The 14,933-nt window shown below is 35.9% G+C and overlaps 1 protein-coding gene across 1 annotated transcript in view; it reads right to left on the bottom strand.

Moving 5' to 3' along the window:
• LOC131036659 (protein FMP32, mitochondrial) overlaps positions 1-14,649 on the bottom strand; it is a 50,439-nt gene extending 35,790 nt beyond the window's left edge. The window contains exons 1-3 of the mRNA XM_057968603.2: positions 13,854-14,649; positions 8,026-8,157; positions 7,446-7,505 (exon numbers count right to left, since the gene is read on the bottom strand). Coding sequence (XP_057824586.1) covers positions 7,446-7,505; positions 8,026-8,157; positions 13,854-14,156 — 495 coding nt within the window. The 5' untranslated portion in view covers positions 14,157-14,649. The remainder of the gene's footprint in view (positions 1-7,445; positions 7,506-8,025; positions 8,158-13,853) is intronic.
• Positions 14,650-14,933: the final 284 nt, after the last annotated feature.

Raw genomic sequence — 14,933 nt, 5'->3', positions numbered from 1 at the left:
AAGTGATGGTTTTGATGCTCTCAATGAAGGGCAAGACAAATATTATTGATTGTATTTTTATTGATTTGACATTTGACATTAAATTATCAATTATCTTTATCATTATCAATTGTGTTTTCAATTCTACTTTTTTTAGTAAATTATGGGCATTTTTAAATTATATATATATATATATATATATATATATCTAGGTTACCGGTACGTCTAGGTTTTCCCCCAAATCCGGATGCGATTCGTCTTGGATTCGGATTCAAAGTGGAATCCCTGTGGAATTGAACAGGGTTCCTCCATTTTGATCCTGAAACGTATCCGCATTTTTACCCATGCATACCGATGAATCCAATGTTGATGTGGCGTATTTCTTGCGTTTTTTCAATGAATCTGCTTCAAGCGCGAATTTCGAGAGGTTTTTTGTTGACTTTTGTGGAAGGGAAATGGGTCATTTAAACCCTAAAACAAAATAAGAAGACATATTTTTTACTTCGCTTCTGCAACGGCACGAGCAGACAAAAAACACATTCGGATTTGTTTTCGGCACACAGGTTTTCTTTGTCTTCGGCGACGGCACACAAGTCTTCAACTCACGGAAAACAAGCAAAGTGAGGGCTCGCGACGGCTCATGCCACACAGGTCTCGGTACATAGGGCGACGGCTCACGGCAGAGAAGCTCGCGTGAGGGCTCGCGGTAGACAGGCGATGCTCACGGCTCGCGTGAGGGCTCACGGACAGGCAACGCAAGGGCGACGGCAGGCTCAGGTATGAAGGTTTTAACTTTTTTATTTCTTTCAAAATAATTGTATAGTTTGTTTATTAATTTTAGAATATATAGTTTGTTTATTATTTTTTAGTAGTTTGTTTATTATTTTAAAATTAAGAATCTATAGTTTGTTTATTAATTTTTAATTTTTTAGTAGTTTGTTTATTAATTTTTAATAGTTTAAGTTTATTTGTTAATTAATGATAAAAAATTTAATTTATATAAATTATTAAATAATAAATTTTAAATATTTAAATTCCATTTGATGGGAAAATGAAATTATTCATAATGTTTAAGTAAACATATATACGATAATACTATTTTTACAAATTTTTAAATTACAAAATTGAAAATAATTAAAATATTCATATTTATAATTTAAAATAATAATAATACAAATTAAAATTAAATATCATGATATTTAATTTTAATTTGTATTATTATTATTTTAAATTATAAATATGAATGTTTTAATTATTGTGTAATTTAGAAGTTTGTAAATATATTAATATCGTTATAGGTTACTTTCATAATTATTAATAATTTCACTTTCACTTTAAATTAAATTTAAATGTTTAACATTTATAATTTTATTATTTATATAAAATTAAATTTACTGTTAAGTATTTAAATTTTAATAATTATTGTTTAACTTGTTGTAGATAGCATAATGGCAACGACTGCTAGCTCAATTCCTTAACGGACTTTCATAACCGACCCAAATTCACCTTTATGGAAATATGTCAAAATAACAGACCAAGTAAAAGGTGGTGGAACATTTAATTGGATATGCAACTTTTTTAGTGTGAAAAAAACTAGCTCCTACAGCCGTGTCAAAGCCCATTTTTGTGCCATTCCCCAACAAGGAATCAAACCATGTTCAGGAAGGGATGGAAATGGTTTGCCACCTCAACAAATAGCAAGATTTATTAGAGAGCAAGAGGAAGCAGATGCAAGAGTTGGTAATGCCTCAAACCATCTTTTGTTGAAAGGAAGAGGAAGTAGATCAAAGAGGCCCCCTACTTCTCCATCTCAGAGTAATTTTCTTGATATCGTGGTACAGAGCCACCCATTCTTGGGCATAACTGATGAAGAAGAACCTGTTATTGTGAAGAGAAGCAGGGGACCATTAGAGAGAGCATTTAAAAATGATGCTAGAGAGATTGCAGATCAATCCATTGGAAGATCTATATGCAAATGGTTTGTCATTTAATGTGGTACAATCACCATATTGGCAGGATATGTTGAGAAAGGTAAATGAGGCTCCACAAGTGTACACAAGGCCAGGTTATGAGAAGGTGCATAGCACCTTACTAGCAAAGGAGGTAAAAAACTTAGAAAATGCATTGGCTCCCATTAGAAATTCATGGAAACAAACAGGGGTGTCCATCATTTCTAATGGACGGAAGGATACCAAAAATCGACCATTAATTAATGTAATTGCAGTGTGTCCTAAAGGGGCAATGTTTCTGAAAGCCATGGATTGTGAGGGACAGGTGAAGGATGCACAATTTATTGCTAACATCCTTATACAATGCATTCAAGATGTGGTACCTCAAAATGTTGTCCAAGTAATAACAGACAATGCAAAGAATTGTAGAGCTGCAGGTATGTTGATTGAGACACGGTTTGAACACATATATTGGACACCTTGTGCTGTCCACTCTCTCAACCTCATGCTACAAAAGATGGGCAGGAAAATAAATTGGATCAAACAAATTTATGCTGAGGCTGAAGAGATCCAAATGTTCATCACAAACCATAGCATGTCACAAGCCATTTTCAGATCATTTTCAAAGTTGGAGTTGGTAAAGGTAATTGAAACACTTCAATTTCTAAAATCTACATTTCACTTTAGTAATCCTTAATTTATTTTTTAAATTTGATCATGTCTTCTTTGTATTCTAATTTTATTTTTATTTTTTTGAATAGGTTGCCGAGACTCGATTTGCATCCAACACAATCGTCTTGAGGCGACTTGTGAAGGTGCGGGAGCCACTTGCTAGCATGGTAATTAGTCAAAGTTGGTCCCTATGGAGGCTATCCAATACTGAAAGGGCAACAAATGTAAAACACATGATCCTAGATGACACTTGGTGGGATCGAGTGGAATATCTTTTGAGTTTCACTGAGCCCATCATGAGTATGATCTGTTATACTAACACGGATCACCCATGTTTGGGAGAGGTATATGATGGCATTGACTTGATGATTGAGGAAATAAAAGTCATCATCAATGCAAAAGAGCAAGATCTCGAAGAAACTTTCTTCAAAGAGGTTCAATCTATTTGTGTTGAGCGGTGGAACAAAATGACCACCCCACTATATCTTCTTGCATTTGCATTGACTCCCAAATTTTATAGTGATGAAATGCTTGCTAAGCCATCAAGGGTACCACCATATAGAGATTCAGAAGTTAGTGAAGGGTGTAGGACAGCACTTACTAAACTCTTCCTCGATTCTGAAATGGAGGATTTAATGTCAAGTGAGTTTGCTGTTTTTGTAGCCTCCAACAGTCAAAGTGTTGCCGCTCTCCATGACAAGTATAAGAAGGATGCTCATGCTTGGTGGTACCTTAATGGCCATACATCACCAAACCTTCAAACTCTTGCAATCAAACTTTTATCGCAAGTGAGTTTCTTAATTTTTATTGCTCTCTAAATTTAGATTTTTTACTATTGTCACGCTCTAACTTTGTGTCAATTATTCAATAGGTTGCTAGTTCCTCTTCATCTGAGCGAAATTGGAGCACATACTCCTTTATACACTCAGTGAAACACAACCGATTGGCAGCAAGTAAGGCGGAAGAGCTAGTTTATGTGCATTCAAACTTGCGCCTTCTTACTCATAAACAAAAAGAGTACAAGGATGGGAGCACAACGTTTTGGGATGTAGATCCAAAGCAAACTGATTTGGATTTTTCAGCTGCCACACAATCTTTACTTTCTGGGGAGTCCAATAGCCAATTTGCTGCTAGTGCAAGTGGCAGTGAGGCTGCATGTGGTTCCACTACTCTAGCTACATCATCTAATGTCAATGATGATGTTGATCTTGATCTTCCTAGTGACCCATATGATGCTGATTATTAATTGTGTTATTTTATTGTTGAACCAATGAACAATGAATTCGATATATCGATCATAACTGATTCAAATTTTGACAAATGGAAATTAGATAAGACTTCCAGTAAATTTGTTATATTTATATCATATATGATAGTTCCAAGTTTTGTTTAGCATATGGATGATATTTGGGATTCTAAATTTAATTTTTGTTTCTACTTTTTAGGCTGCATATATGTATATACTTATGATTTTTACTTTTTTTTGTACGGACGTACCCAAACGTACCCAATCCCCCCCCAAAATATTTGCTGTACCGGCGTATCGTACCACGTACCCATACCCGTACCGGCAACTTAGATATATATATATATATATATATATATTGCAAAAGACCAAACTTCACATACGACACCTAGGGAAAACAATCACCATATCGATGAACCCATACCCAAACTAGAAACTTATTGAAAGAAGAAAAAAACTAGCCTAATGGAGATAGGACTTGCAAGCATTTCAATTCTATCATGCCATAAATTGAGCATCGTAATGTGAAAAAGAAGCTTCATAGAATTTGGGGGATCGATTGTAGGAGCATTTAAATTATATATAACACCCACCACTACCGTACTATCCTAATTTAAAAAGGAAAAGTTTTAGATGAACTAGACAATTATTCTCCATTCTAACTTCATTTCACCAAAAATCCTTACCAATGACAATTGACATAGCTCATGGGCTTCCAAAACATTGTAGTTTTCCTCTCGTCTTATCCATTAAATATATATATAAAGGATTGCCACACCATTTTTCATATCTACATTGAAGATGTATAACTAGATTCAACTGTATCAACAACAAGTATGTTTGTTGTGCCCCGATCTAATATCAAATGAACAGCAGATCATAATATGAAATTGTCTTATGCATGTAAGACTTCACAATTTCATTGATCATAGACAATGCTACCATTGCTTGTATTCAGCAACCGGGATATTGCAGGACGGAGATAATGAGACTTGTTATGTAATAAACAGCACTTGAACAACCTTCCCCCAGTTAGCAACAGTGATTTCCTCTAGAACGGGATGCAGGATTAGTTAAAATAGACAATAAAGAATTAGAGGGGCAGGTTAAGCATGCAGAGACATGCAGTTGACAGGAAGGGGCACTTCCCACTTCAACGGTCCCAACTTTAAAGAAAGGTCATAACCCTCCACCCCCGCTAGAGGAATATAAGAAGACAACACCCAGCATTCAAGGGAGGCATCGAAGAGGAGCAGATTAGATACAGATCACCAGATTTCAGGCATACAGAAGCTAATATTATATTTGTAATTAGGTATGGAGTACTAAGGCAGCATAATGAATCTTATTTATAATTATTCTCTTATGAACGATATGTATGCAATATAGGAAGATGAAATTACTATATGATCTCTTATCCATATATGGGCAATAATATATAAATCTTTATATGTTTGTTGAAGTGCTGAAATCACCCATGAAAAGGATAATAAGGGAATACAAGGAGTAGAAACAGTTATGAAGTCCTCTCCTAAGTATGCCACCTCATGGTGGTGATTGGTAGTCCCATGAGGCCAAGGGGGCAGAAGAAGTTGTGCCCTCGGGCTTAGGAAGGAAGGACTTTCGGGACACCCTATTGTCATTCCCCAAACCCCTACCATGGCTGACCCTTGGATTTAGGAATCCCAATCATAGGGAAAAGGATAAAGGTAGTGGGATAAAGGGAAAGTCTATAGGACTCCTCACTAGGTACACCCCCTCATGTGATGGCAAGGGCCACATGAGGACAAGAGGAATGGTATATCCACTCTTGGGCCTAGGGTAGAGAATCATTCAGGCACCCTAATGTCTCCTTATCCTAACTCTCCTATGGTTGAATTCCATCAATGAATTAGATATATCATATGACTAAAATAATGTTCCTAACCCTGGTAGGAAAGATCTATTTTATGGATTACGCTTTCAATGAGCTTGGAATTCTGATTTTAGGGAAAAAAAACTAAGGCAAAATTAGAAGGGGACATTACAATGTTTTATGCCTATTGTCATATCCACTATCACAGTTACTCAAGGCTCTTACTCAGACACCTCTCTCAAGATTTAATCATCCTCGAATCAGGTTGCCATGTATAAACAGATGATAAAGGATAGTCCATGTCATTAGATGCAAAATTTTCAACATTCTTAATGGATGTTGCTCAATAACCACATTTCTTGTTCCTCGCAATAGCTGCTAGAGATAGTCAATTTGATCAAGAAGAAAATAAGAGATTAGTAAGTAAATAAAAACAACCTAAGGAAAATGATATTGAATTGAGTTTTGGCACACTTCCAAAGGAAACCCAAGTGCTGACATTACAGACATTCTTAGAAGTATGATCAGGAGGGTCTCTGTCTAGAAGCGTCCCCCTCCATCTAGGTACGGAAAATAAAAAGGCAGAGGCAGATTCTCTTATCAAAGACTTGGAAGTTGATATGATTATGGGCTTTAGGAGACTTGAGGGAGAAGGCGACTTCCTTCTTACCATCAACACTGAGTCTGAGGGCTCTCGCAGTGAGTGCCTTATGAGCTTGAACCTGGAGGAAGATCGGAATCTTGCTTCTTGGGTTGATATCATCCATTACTCAGACACCTTTCACAAAGACAACTTAGCAGCCAACCTGATAGCAAACTATGACAACATGAATCCCCAACATTTACAAATTGATGCTACAATGGTTAGGAAGGCTTAGACATTGTAATTTCTAAAGATGTTGGCACATAATCACTTTCTTAAGTCATGATTGCATGTGCTGGGAAAAAGCACTACCATCTTATATTTTTTGCTTCTACTTGAAATTGGATTTGAGAAACAAGCAATCTTGTAATGTGTCATCCCCTTCTAGGTAACAAAGCCTCACCTTTAGTCTTTTTATTCGGTTTCTTTGAAGGTATATCTCACTACTCTTTTGTTTCCTTCTGTAAATAACTTTTGACTTGAAAGGGTGCATACAACCAAGGAACTAATTAAAACAGTCAAAATCTTCGATTGTATGACTTAATATTCATAGGCTATGTTGGCATAAGCTCTCATCACCTGCAAGAAGAATTACAGGAGATTTGATGTCTGCCTGTAAATCAGGCAGCCAAGTATAAATGGTAAAAAATTCTCAGAACTTTCACAGAGTTGGATAGCATCTCTGCAGATGTGAGCATGAGGGACCACAACTATTTTTATATCCATCATCAATCAGAAAAGACTTCTTACTTACAAACAAAAGGGCATAAAACCATCAAATACAGGATGCAATGTCCTCAGGCACACCAGAGAAATATTCAAATATCAACTGCCATATATATGTCGATCATAAATCTGCTGAATACCATGACTCCAAGAGAGAGGATCTTTTCCACCACCCATATTCATAATTTTACACATGTTCATTATTAAAATGTAACATCTATCACTAAATCAAATTTGAAATCATTGATATATAATTTGGATCCATAATTCAGATTCCTTCTGCATAATCAGAATTAAAAAGTATTGTTATTTTCAAAACCCAGTTAACTACATTAAAAATAGAAACAAGTGATATTTTTTCAAATGTTGACCTACCTGGGAACTCTGAACTTCTGCCTTGAACTTTGAAAGTGCAGATTCTTGTGTCATTTCACTCTGTAAAAAAAAGCACATACAATTATGCATAAATAATGGTATTGCATGACCGGTCCCATAGTGCCTGTCCAACAGATCACCCGCCACACATCTTTATGCAATAAATTGTTCCATTACATACAGCACTATCATAATAACAGCCATTTGCAACCAACACACCACAACAAATCATCTTATGAACAACCACAGCTACAATAAAGTAAAACCCTATTAAAAAAGAGGTTCAGTTCTAGATCTAAAAACTTCAGCACATAAGTACAAATTGACCAAATAAAAGCATACAGTTTGTGGACCTGCTATACCACATAACAGCTCCAATAATGAAAGTAGAAAACAAACCGTACATTTTGTCACCTTAATAAGAAAGATTACTAAATTGGAAGTATCTAAATGAAAATTACTACCTTATATCAAAGCGTCTAATGTTGACTTTCCAAATTTCAGAAGCATGGTTGCTTCTCATAATTACAAAGTTAACATGATAAGACTTGCAAAAGCTACCAAGTGAACCTGAACATACTCTTTGCATTTCTGCTTTTGAAACAAACGATTGTGCTACATTTTCAAGGCTATCATTCAGGACTTCTGTGATGGTAGCTGTTATTGCCTCAGCCTGTTTCGAAGTCAGGCCTTGAGCTTCCAATCGTCTCACCTGATCCATGAACTTTCTTAATCAGCAACATTGTCAACTAAATGCCCCTTGAAATCTAAAAGAAAGAGCAAAACCACCATGCACTAGAGCATGTAACATTCCAATCGCATTACAAATAGATGAATGGGTTATATAAATTGCTTCAAAGACTTAAAACTCAATGGGGGCTTTTTTCCAACAAGAATAATTATTTTAATTTGCCACTTTCAACTTGAATAATTGAAACTCTTTAAAAATATTCTTTCTCGTGACTTACAAGAAACATGAAAGACTTTTTTCATCCAAATAAGAAATTGTGGCATTTTTTAAAAGTAGTAAGTTGATGAGTATGAATGAGTTAAAGGAAATAAAAATCAGAACAAAAAATTACTAAAAGGACACAACGATAAACATTCCAATCATACAACAAATATAATAAAGGCCTAGACAAATAGGTAAAAATATTTAAAATATGAAGCGAATATTCTTCTAATATGGCTAATCTTTGCCATTTGCTACATCTCCCAAAGATATTTCAAAAGATGAGTTGACCATGAAATATCAATCCAACTTTAGGGTATCTTTTTCTCAGATCTTAAGAAGGAAAGAATGGTATTTTCCATTTGAGAAAGGATCTACCCTTACCCAAAGCCAATGAGCTAACATGCATTTTCCTAAATCCACTAAAATGCCTTTCTATATATGGCATATTATTATATGGCAAATAGCACTTGACAAAAAGGACTGTTCACAAAAAACCAAAAAGAGAATTAATATTTTGAGAAGAAGACAAGTCAAAAGAGATGGAGACAGGAAAATCCTACCCTTCTTTCAAAGGCAGTTAGTAAATTACTATGTTACCAATTCGTTGGGTTCGGCCTGCTGGTTCAGGTTCAATCTAACCAGATACGAATCCAGATCCAATCCACCCTGGAGGCTACCCAAGGTCCCACAGTTCACCTATGGGTTCATTTGGGCAAAACCCAAGCGTACACACAATGACTTTGGCAGGGACCAACACCCAAACAACAAATTTCAGTAATTTCAATTTTAATTTTTTTTGCTTCTAATTTTGACCAAAAAGCAAAATTTGCCTCCCCAATGATGTTACTGTTGATTATTTTGTTTTATGGACCATTATAGTCATAATGAACAACTCCAGTTATTGTATAACCAGGTATCAAGGCTTAAAAATTCACAAGTGTTTTAAGATTATGATTTGTCTTTCAAAAAATCCATTGCATATGATAAGGTTTCCAAGAATTTAAGCCTTTTGAGTGTATGAATCTTTGGAAATAATTAAAAAAATTAAGTTTACTGTGACTATTTTCAGCGCCAAAAGAATAGGTCTGATGCTTATCTCATTTGTGTCAAACGGCAAAAGTATAGGTCTGATGCAAATTTGGTGCATCGCCATCATAGCTGTAGGTTCATCTTTTAAGCATTTAGAAATCATTTTCAGAGTATTTTTTCCCTTTTCCATCAAAAGTCAGTAGTTTAGAGTAGGTTTTAGCCTTTAGGTGAGGCGTCATTAGGAACCAGCCTTCCCTAGAGGTCCATCTGCATTGCAGGTTAACCACAACCTGCAGGTGTTCCCATGTGTCAACAGGTAGCTAAGTTAACAGCTTAGCTAGGGTGCATACTTTGTTGAAAGTAGTTACTCCTCAATGCTATATAGTTAGGAAACTTCTTTAAAAGCCTACTCTCCCTGAATGTGCTCCTAGGAGCCTCAACATGCTCCTGAGCATCCCTCAATGTCTATTCAACCCAGCAAGGTCTCCTAATAGAAGAGGCTGAAGTTTTTCCCTCCTCACTTGAAGGTAGTTGTCTGAGACTCGAAACAAATGGAATCTTTGGAGATCCAACCTTTGAAGCTTCCTACTACTCATCCTCTATTGTTGGAATGAATTCTTAAGATTTTCTAGATGCAAAGTCTTCCTCAAACTTGGCATCCTTATTGCTTTCCTTAGCTCTGGAATGTAGACTCTATAAGCCTTTGAAGTCTCATTGTAACCTACAAAGTAACGCATCCTACTTGAAAGTTCCAGTTTTGTCCTCTTCTATGTAGAAATATCTAGACAACCAAAGATGTGGAAATGACTCACCTCTTGCTTCACACCACAAAATGCCTCCTCTAGTGTCTTATCCTCCAAAATATTATGAGGACATCTATTCCAGATGTAGATTGTTATAAGACATGCTTCTACCCAAAGAAACATGGACAAGTTCATGTCATGAAGCATGGCCTTAGCACCCACTATGATTGATCAATTCTTCCATTTTGCAACCCCATTATGTTGTTGGTTGAAAGGAACTACCAATCCCTACCTCCTTGCAGAAACCTTCAAACTCCTTGGAGGTATACTCTCCCCCATTGTCCAATCTCAAGGCTTGACCTTCTTCCCTATCTGCTTCTCAACTAGCACATTGAACTCCTAAAACCTACTAAAGACCTCATCCTTGGTCTTTAAGAAATAGATCCATGTCTTTAAAGAGAAATCATCAATGAAGGAAACAATATACATGCTTCCAACAATTGATCCTTCTAGCATCAGTCTACACACATCCAAATGCATTAAGTCTCAAAACCCTTTAGACCTATGCTCACTACTTGGGAAAGCAACATTGGTAAACTTGCCAAGTGTGCATCCTCTACAAATTCTTTGTTGTTCAATGCTAAACTCTAGAAGTATTGTGACAATCTCCCTCAGAATAGGTAATCCTACATGATGCAAATGTCACAATCCTCTTATGCCATAACTTGGATAGATATCGATGTAATGAAATAAAGCTGCAATCAGTTCACCCTATGACCTATAAAGATTGCCTTCTCTAATCACTATAACATGTGCTATAATTGAGCTAGTTCCCTTCGGCATGATAAGAACTTTTTGATCCTGGAACTCAACTACAAAGCTCTTATCCTCCATTACAGAAACTGAAAGCAAATTTTTCTTGACACCAAAAACAAGCAAAAGACCATCAAACTCCAAAGAGTTGCCTGACTATGATAGAAAAACAATCGTACCAACTCCTACTACTAGATATTTGGCATTATTACCAAACCCAGCCTTAACTCCAAAGTCATGTTCTTCTAGTTTGGTAAAACACTATTGGGCTGATGTCATATGCCCAGAGGAACCATTGTCCACAAACCAAGCATCCTTTAAAATTGTGCTCGTAGAAAGACAAGAAACCATTGCAAAATCTTTCTCAAACTTGGCAGCAAAATTGTTCATCTTGGTTTCTATAAAGGCTGATACCTCATGGACTTTCCCTTGGTTTTTCTTGTTTGAACACTTTGAAGCAAAATTACCAAACGTATGACAACTATAACACTTGATTTTAATCAGAGTCCTTTTTTCCTGCTTGTGAGGATGAATCACAGTTAATGGAGATACACAGTTAATGGAGCAAGGTCCAGATTACATCCATAGCCAAGGTCCTGATTGAATGGAATAAGTGGCAGATTACTCAACATAGTATAGAGTCTAGACAGTAGGAAATTGCTGCTACCAGAGTCTGGTTTTTCTGTCTTCAGAGGGGTTCCAGAATAATATTATGTTTCAATTCTCTTCCTCTCAAATTAAACTGTCATTTAATTTGTGATTAAGTGTACAGCACAGATTTATGATTTTATGATTTCTACAATTTGTAGGGTTGAGAAATTATGGACTGACTTGTGAGAAAAAATTGTAAAAATTGCATGCAAATCAATGGCCCATATTTTTTCAAATTTAGAATTTTAAAGAAGACACGACAGAAAGCTTCCACCCATAGTTGAAAAACTCGGACTCAGCAATGACTCGGCTGGCCCAAAAAAATTTAAAACTCAGGAATCACCAAAAAGCTCGGGAAAAAAATGGCAATAACTTGACAAAGTTATTGAACATTTTAAAATACAGAAATTTTTGAAAATATTCTTCAGAAACACACGTATTACTAAATTTGTTGAGCACATTACTGATTTCCGTCATATATAAATCAAAATTAGAGTTTAATACATATCATGGACCAAAAAACAAGTTCATCCCTAAATGAGTTGCAATGCCACTTCCGCTAGCCATGTCATATGTAGAAGTTGCCCCATCTAAAGATATCTTTAGCAAGTTGTGCAATAATAACATTTGATGGGGGTTTGGAGGCAACACCAAAACGAGGTTGAGGGTAGCAAACCGTGGAGGTCTGAGGATGAAAGAGAGAGAGAGTTAGAGAAATAGGTCTAGATCTTGGGAGAGAGAGGAGAGTGAATTAAAAAGAGCTAGAGAGAGGGGATAGGGGAAGAGTGATAGGGAGAGAGATAGGTCGAATTTTGGGGAGATAAAGAGAGTGATAGGTCGAATTTAGGGGAGATAAAGAGAGTGAGATAGATAAAGCAAGAGAATGATGATAGGAGCTTGTTGATTATCTGAAATCTGACAAAGTTTGAAAATTTATAAGTCTTCATTATAACTCCTAGAGATCTTAAACCACTCAAACATCTTGCCAAAATATAGATGAAATATAACTTAAAGTATAAGAAAGACTTATACTTAAATGTTATTTCATGTGTATATTCTTGATGGGAGATTGAGTCTGACTTGTAGACAACGATGGGGAGTTAGAAACATTTCTACTTCACCACCAATGAAAATCGTGTTTTTTAAATACAAGCACAAAAAAATTAATCATATGAATTTGGACGAGTTTTCCAACAAAAAATCGCATTTTTTTTCATTTACTCACGCGTTTTTAAAGCAAAAATGGCACAAGTTTTACAAAAACTCATCAGCAAGTTATTGGGCGAGTGACTTGCCTAGCAAATTGGCTTGTGAGTACTCACGAGTTTTGCAAGTTTTTGGCGAGTTTTGCAACCTTGCTTCCACCTAAACATAAAAGTCCCTAACAGGTAGGATTTTCAATCCCCCTCCCCAGCACAAGATTAAAACTTGTAGGCTACATGTGCAGGGGCTCCTATTTTACAGGGCAAGATTCATTTTATTCCTGTAACTGCACGTTTTCAATTCCATAGGACTGCCATCAAAGTAAAAATAGGAGCACAAGCCCCTTTCATGAGACAGTTATCAGACTAAAAAAAGGAGAAAAGGCCCCTTCCATGGGACGGCATCCTTAAGAGACATCTAAGAGGAATGAACCACCACATTTATCGAGCCAGCAAGTTAATCATACATTTTCATAACTTCTATAGAATTCCGTTTCCAACAAATTTACCAGATTTTTACACAAGGAGTGCTATCTACCAATTGCTCCTTATCACGTATGCACAAATAATTGCATTGAACAAATTTAATTTTTACAGATTCCATCCCCTATATTTACCCAGTCAAATGCTTATTTCTTGACAGTAATGATGGGTTGTGCAGAAAGCCCTGAATAAACTTAAATACTATACAGATGATTCCAGAAGACGGGACCAATAAAGCAGAACATTGCAAAAAGTCGCTCAAAAGCAAATTTCCATTTATATAAATTCTTAAATATCAGTATTTTAAGAAGAATTTTATGGCATTTAAATCAAAAGACTCGCCACATTTTTCGAATGCGGTAGATTACATAAACATTTTCACAGATTCTATAAGGTTTTGGTTTCCATGAAGATTAAATTTGGAAAAATTCTAAAATCACATGGCAAATGGCATCATCAAATTGGTTTTCCTAACCTTCTCATAAACATTTTTAACAATTTATGAAGAATCTTAAAATGCAGAGCACTCTACCAATGCCAGAGTATCCACAAGAAAAGCCCGCTTTCCATTCGACTTGACAAGCTGCGAGATTTGCCGCTCGTGGGCTCTCCTACTCACTCCATTTTGCAATCCAGCCGAAGATGACGAAAATCTCAGAAAAATGTTCCCGTCACATCTTCTGTCAACAGACACCGGCAAAAACAACCGCGGCACAGGCTGCACCCTATTTTTTTCCCTTGAAATCAAATCTGCATTGGACGAAACTGAGCGAAAAGAATATCGGGGTTTACATGCCCGTTGTGCAACTCTTCGGGCAGCAGATGTTACTGCCATAGCCTTTTCAAAATTGATACTGTAAATTTCACCTTCTTTATCCTTCTAATCAAAAAAAACTATTCCGTCGAATTGATAGCATACAGACGCAGATTTTGCAAGAAAAATGTAATCACGGACACTATTTTTAAAAATACAATCCTTCCAACATTTTTTAACCCCTGCTTTTTTTCTCGAGGGTTTCTAGGTTTTCATCCTTCTGGTTCTGTTATATTTTCCTTGAGCAACGATTGTTTGCTTACTTTTCCGGATCGTTTAAGTGCTGCAAAGAAATTCTTTTACAACTATACTGGCACACGTTATCCAGATTGTCGACTAAGAAATGCGACGTAGTGATTTAAATGTCTGATCTCGTTACGTGCGAAAGATTAATATTTGGATTGCTTACCGAAGGAAAACTAGGAAATGATTAGAAAAATCAAACCTGCCACAGCCGGTTTCTTAGTGTCCACGGAACGAAAACGCCGCCCAACCATCGTCATTCGTAACGGGGTTTACTTAAACTATTTTCTATTTTAGGAATAATGAACTTTTCATATTTTATATTATGTCTACAGAAGTTTGTTGCAACTTTTATTTAATGCACGTGGTAGGCAACAACCCATTTGCCAAGTGATTTGTTTTTCAATTTTCTTGGCATTGAAAGGGTGTGCAATGGTAGTCAATTGTAATTTGTATAGGATGTTTAATGAATTTTACAAGAGGTCTATATTAAATTTATAAGTCATTTATTAAAAAAAACATAATATAATGTGTATTAATCATTAGTAATTATTT

The sequence above is a fragment of the Cryptomeria japonica genome, chromosome 1 (genome assembly GCF_030272615.1).
Source record: "Cryptomeria japonica chromosome 1, Sugi_1.0, whole genome shotgun sequence".
NCBI classification, from domain to species: Eukaryota; Viridiplantae; Streptophyta; class Pinopsida; order Cupressales; family Cupressaceae; genus Cryptomeria; species Cryptomeria japonica.
Note: the sequence above shows the minus strand (reverse complement) of the source record. Positions and strands in the feature narration are given on the sequence as shown.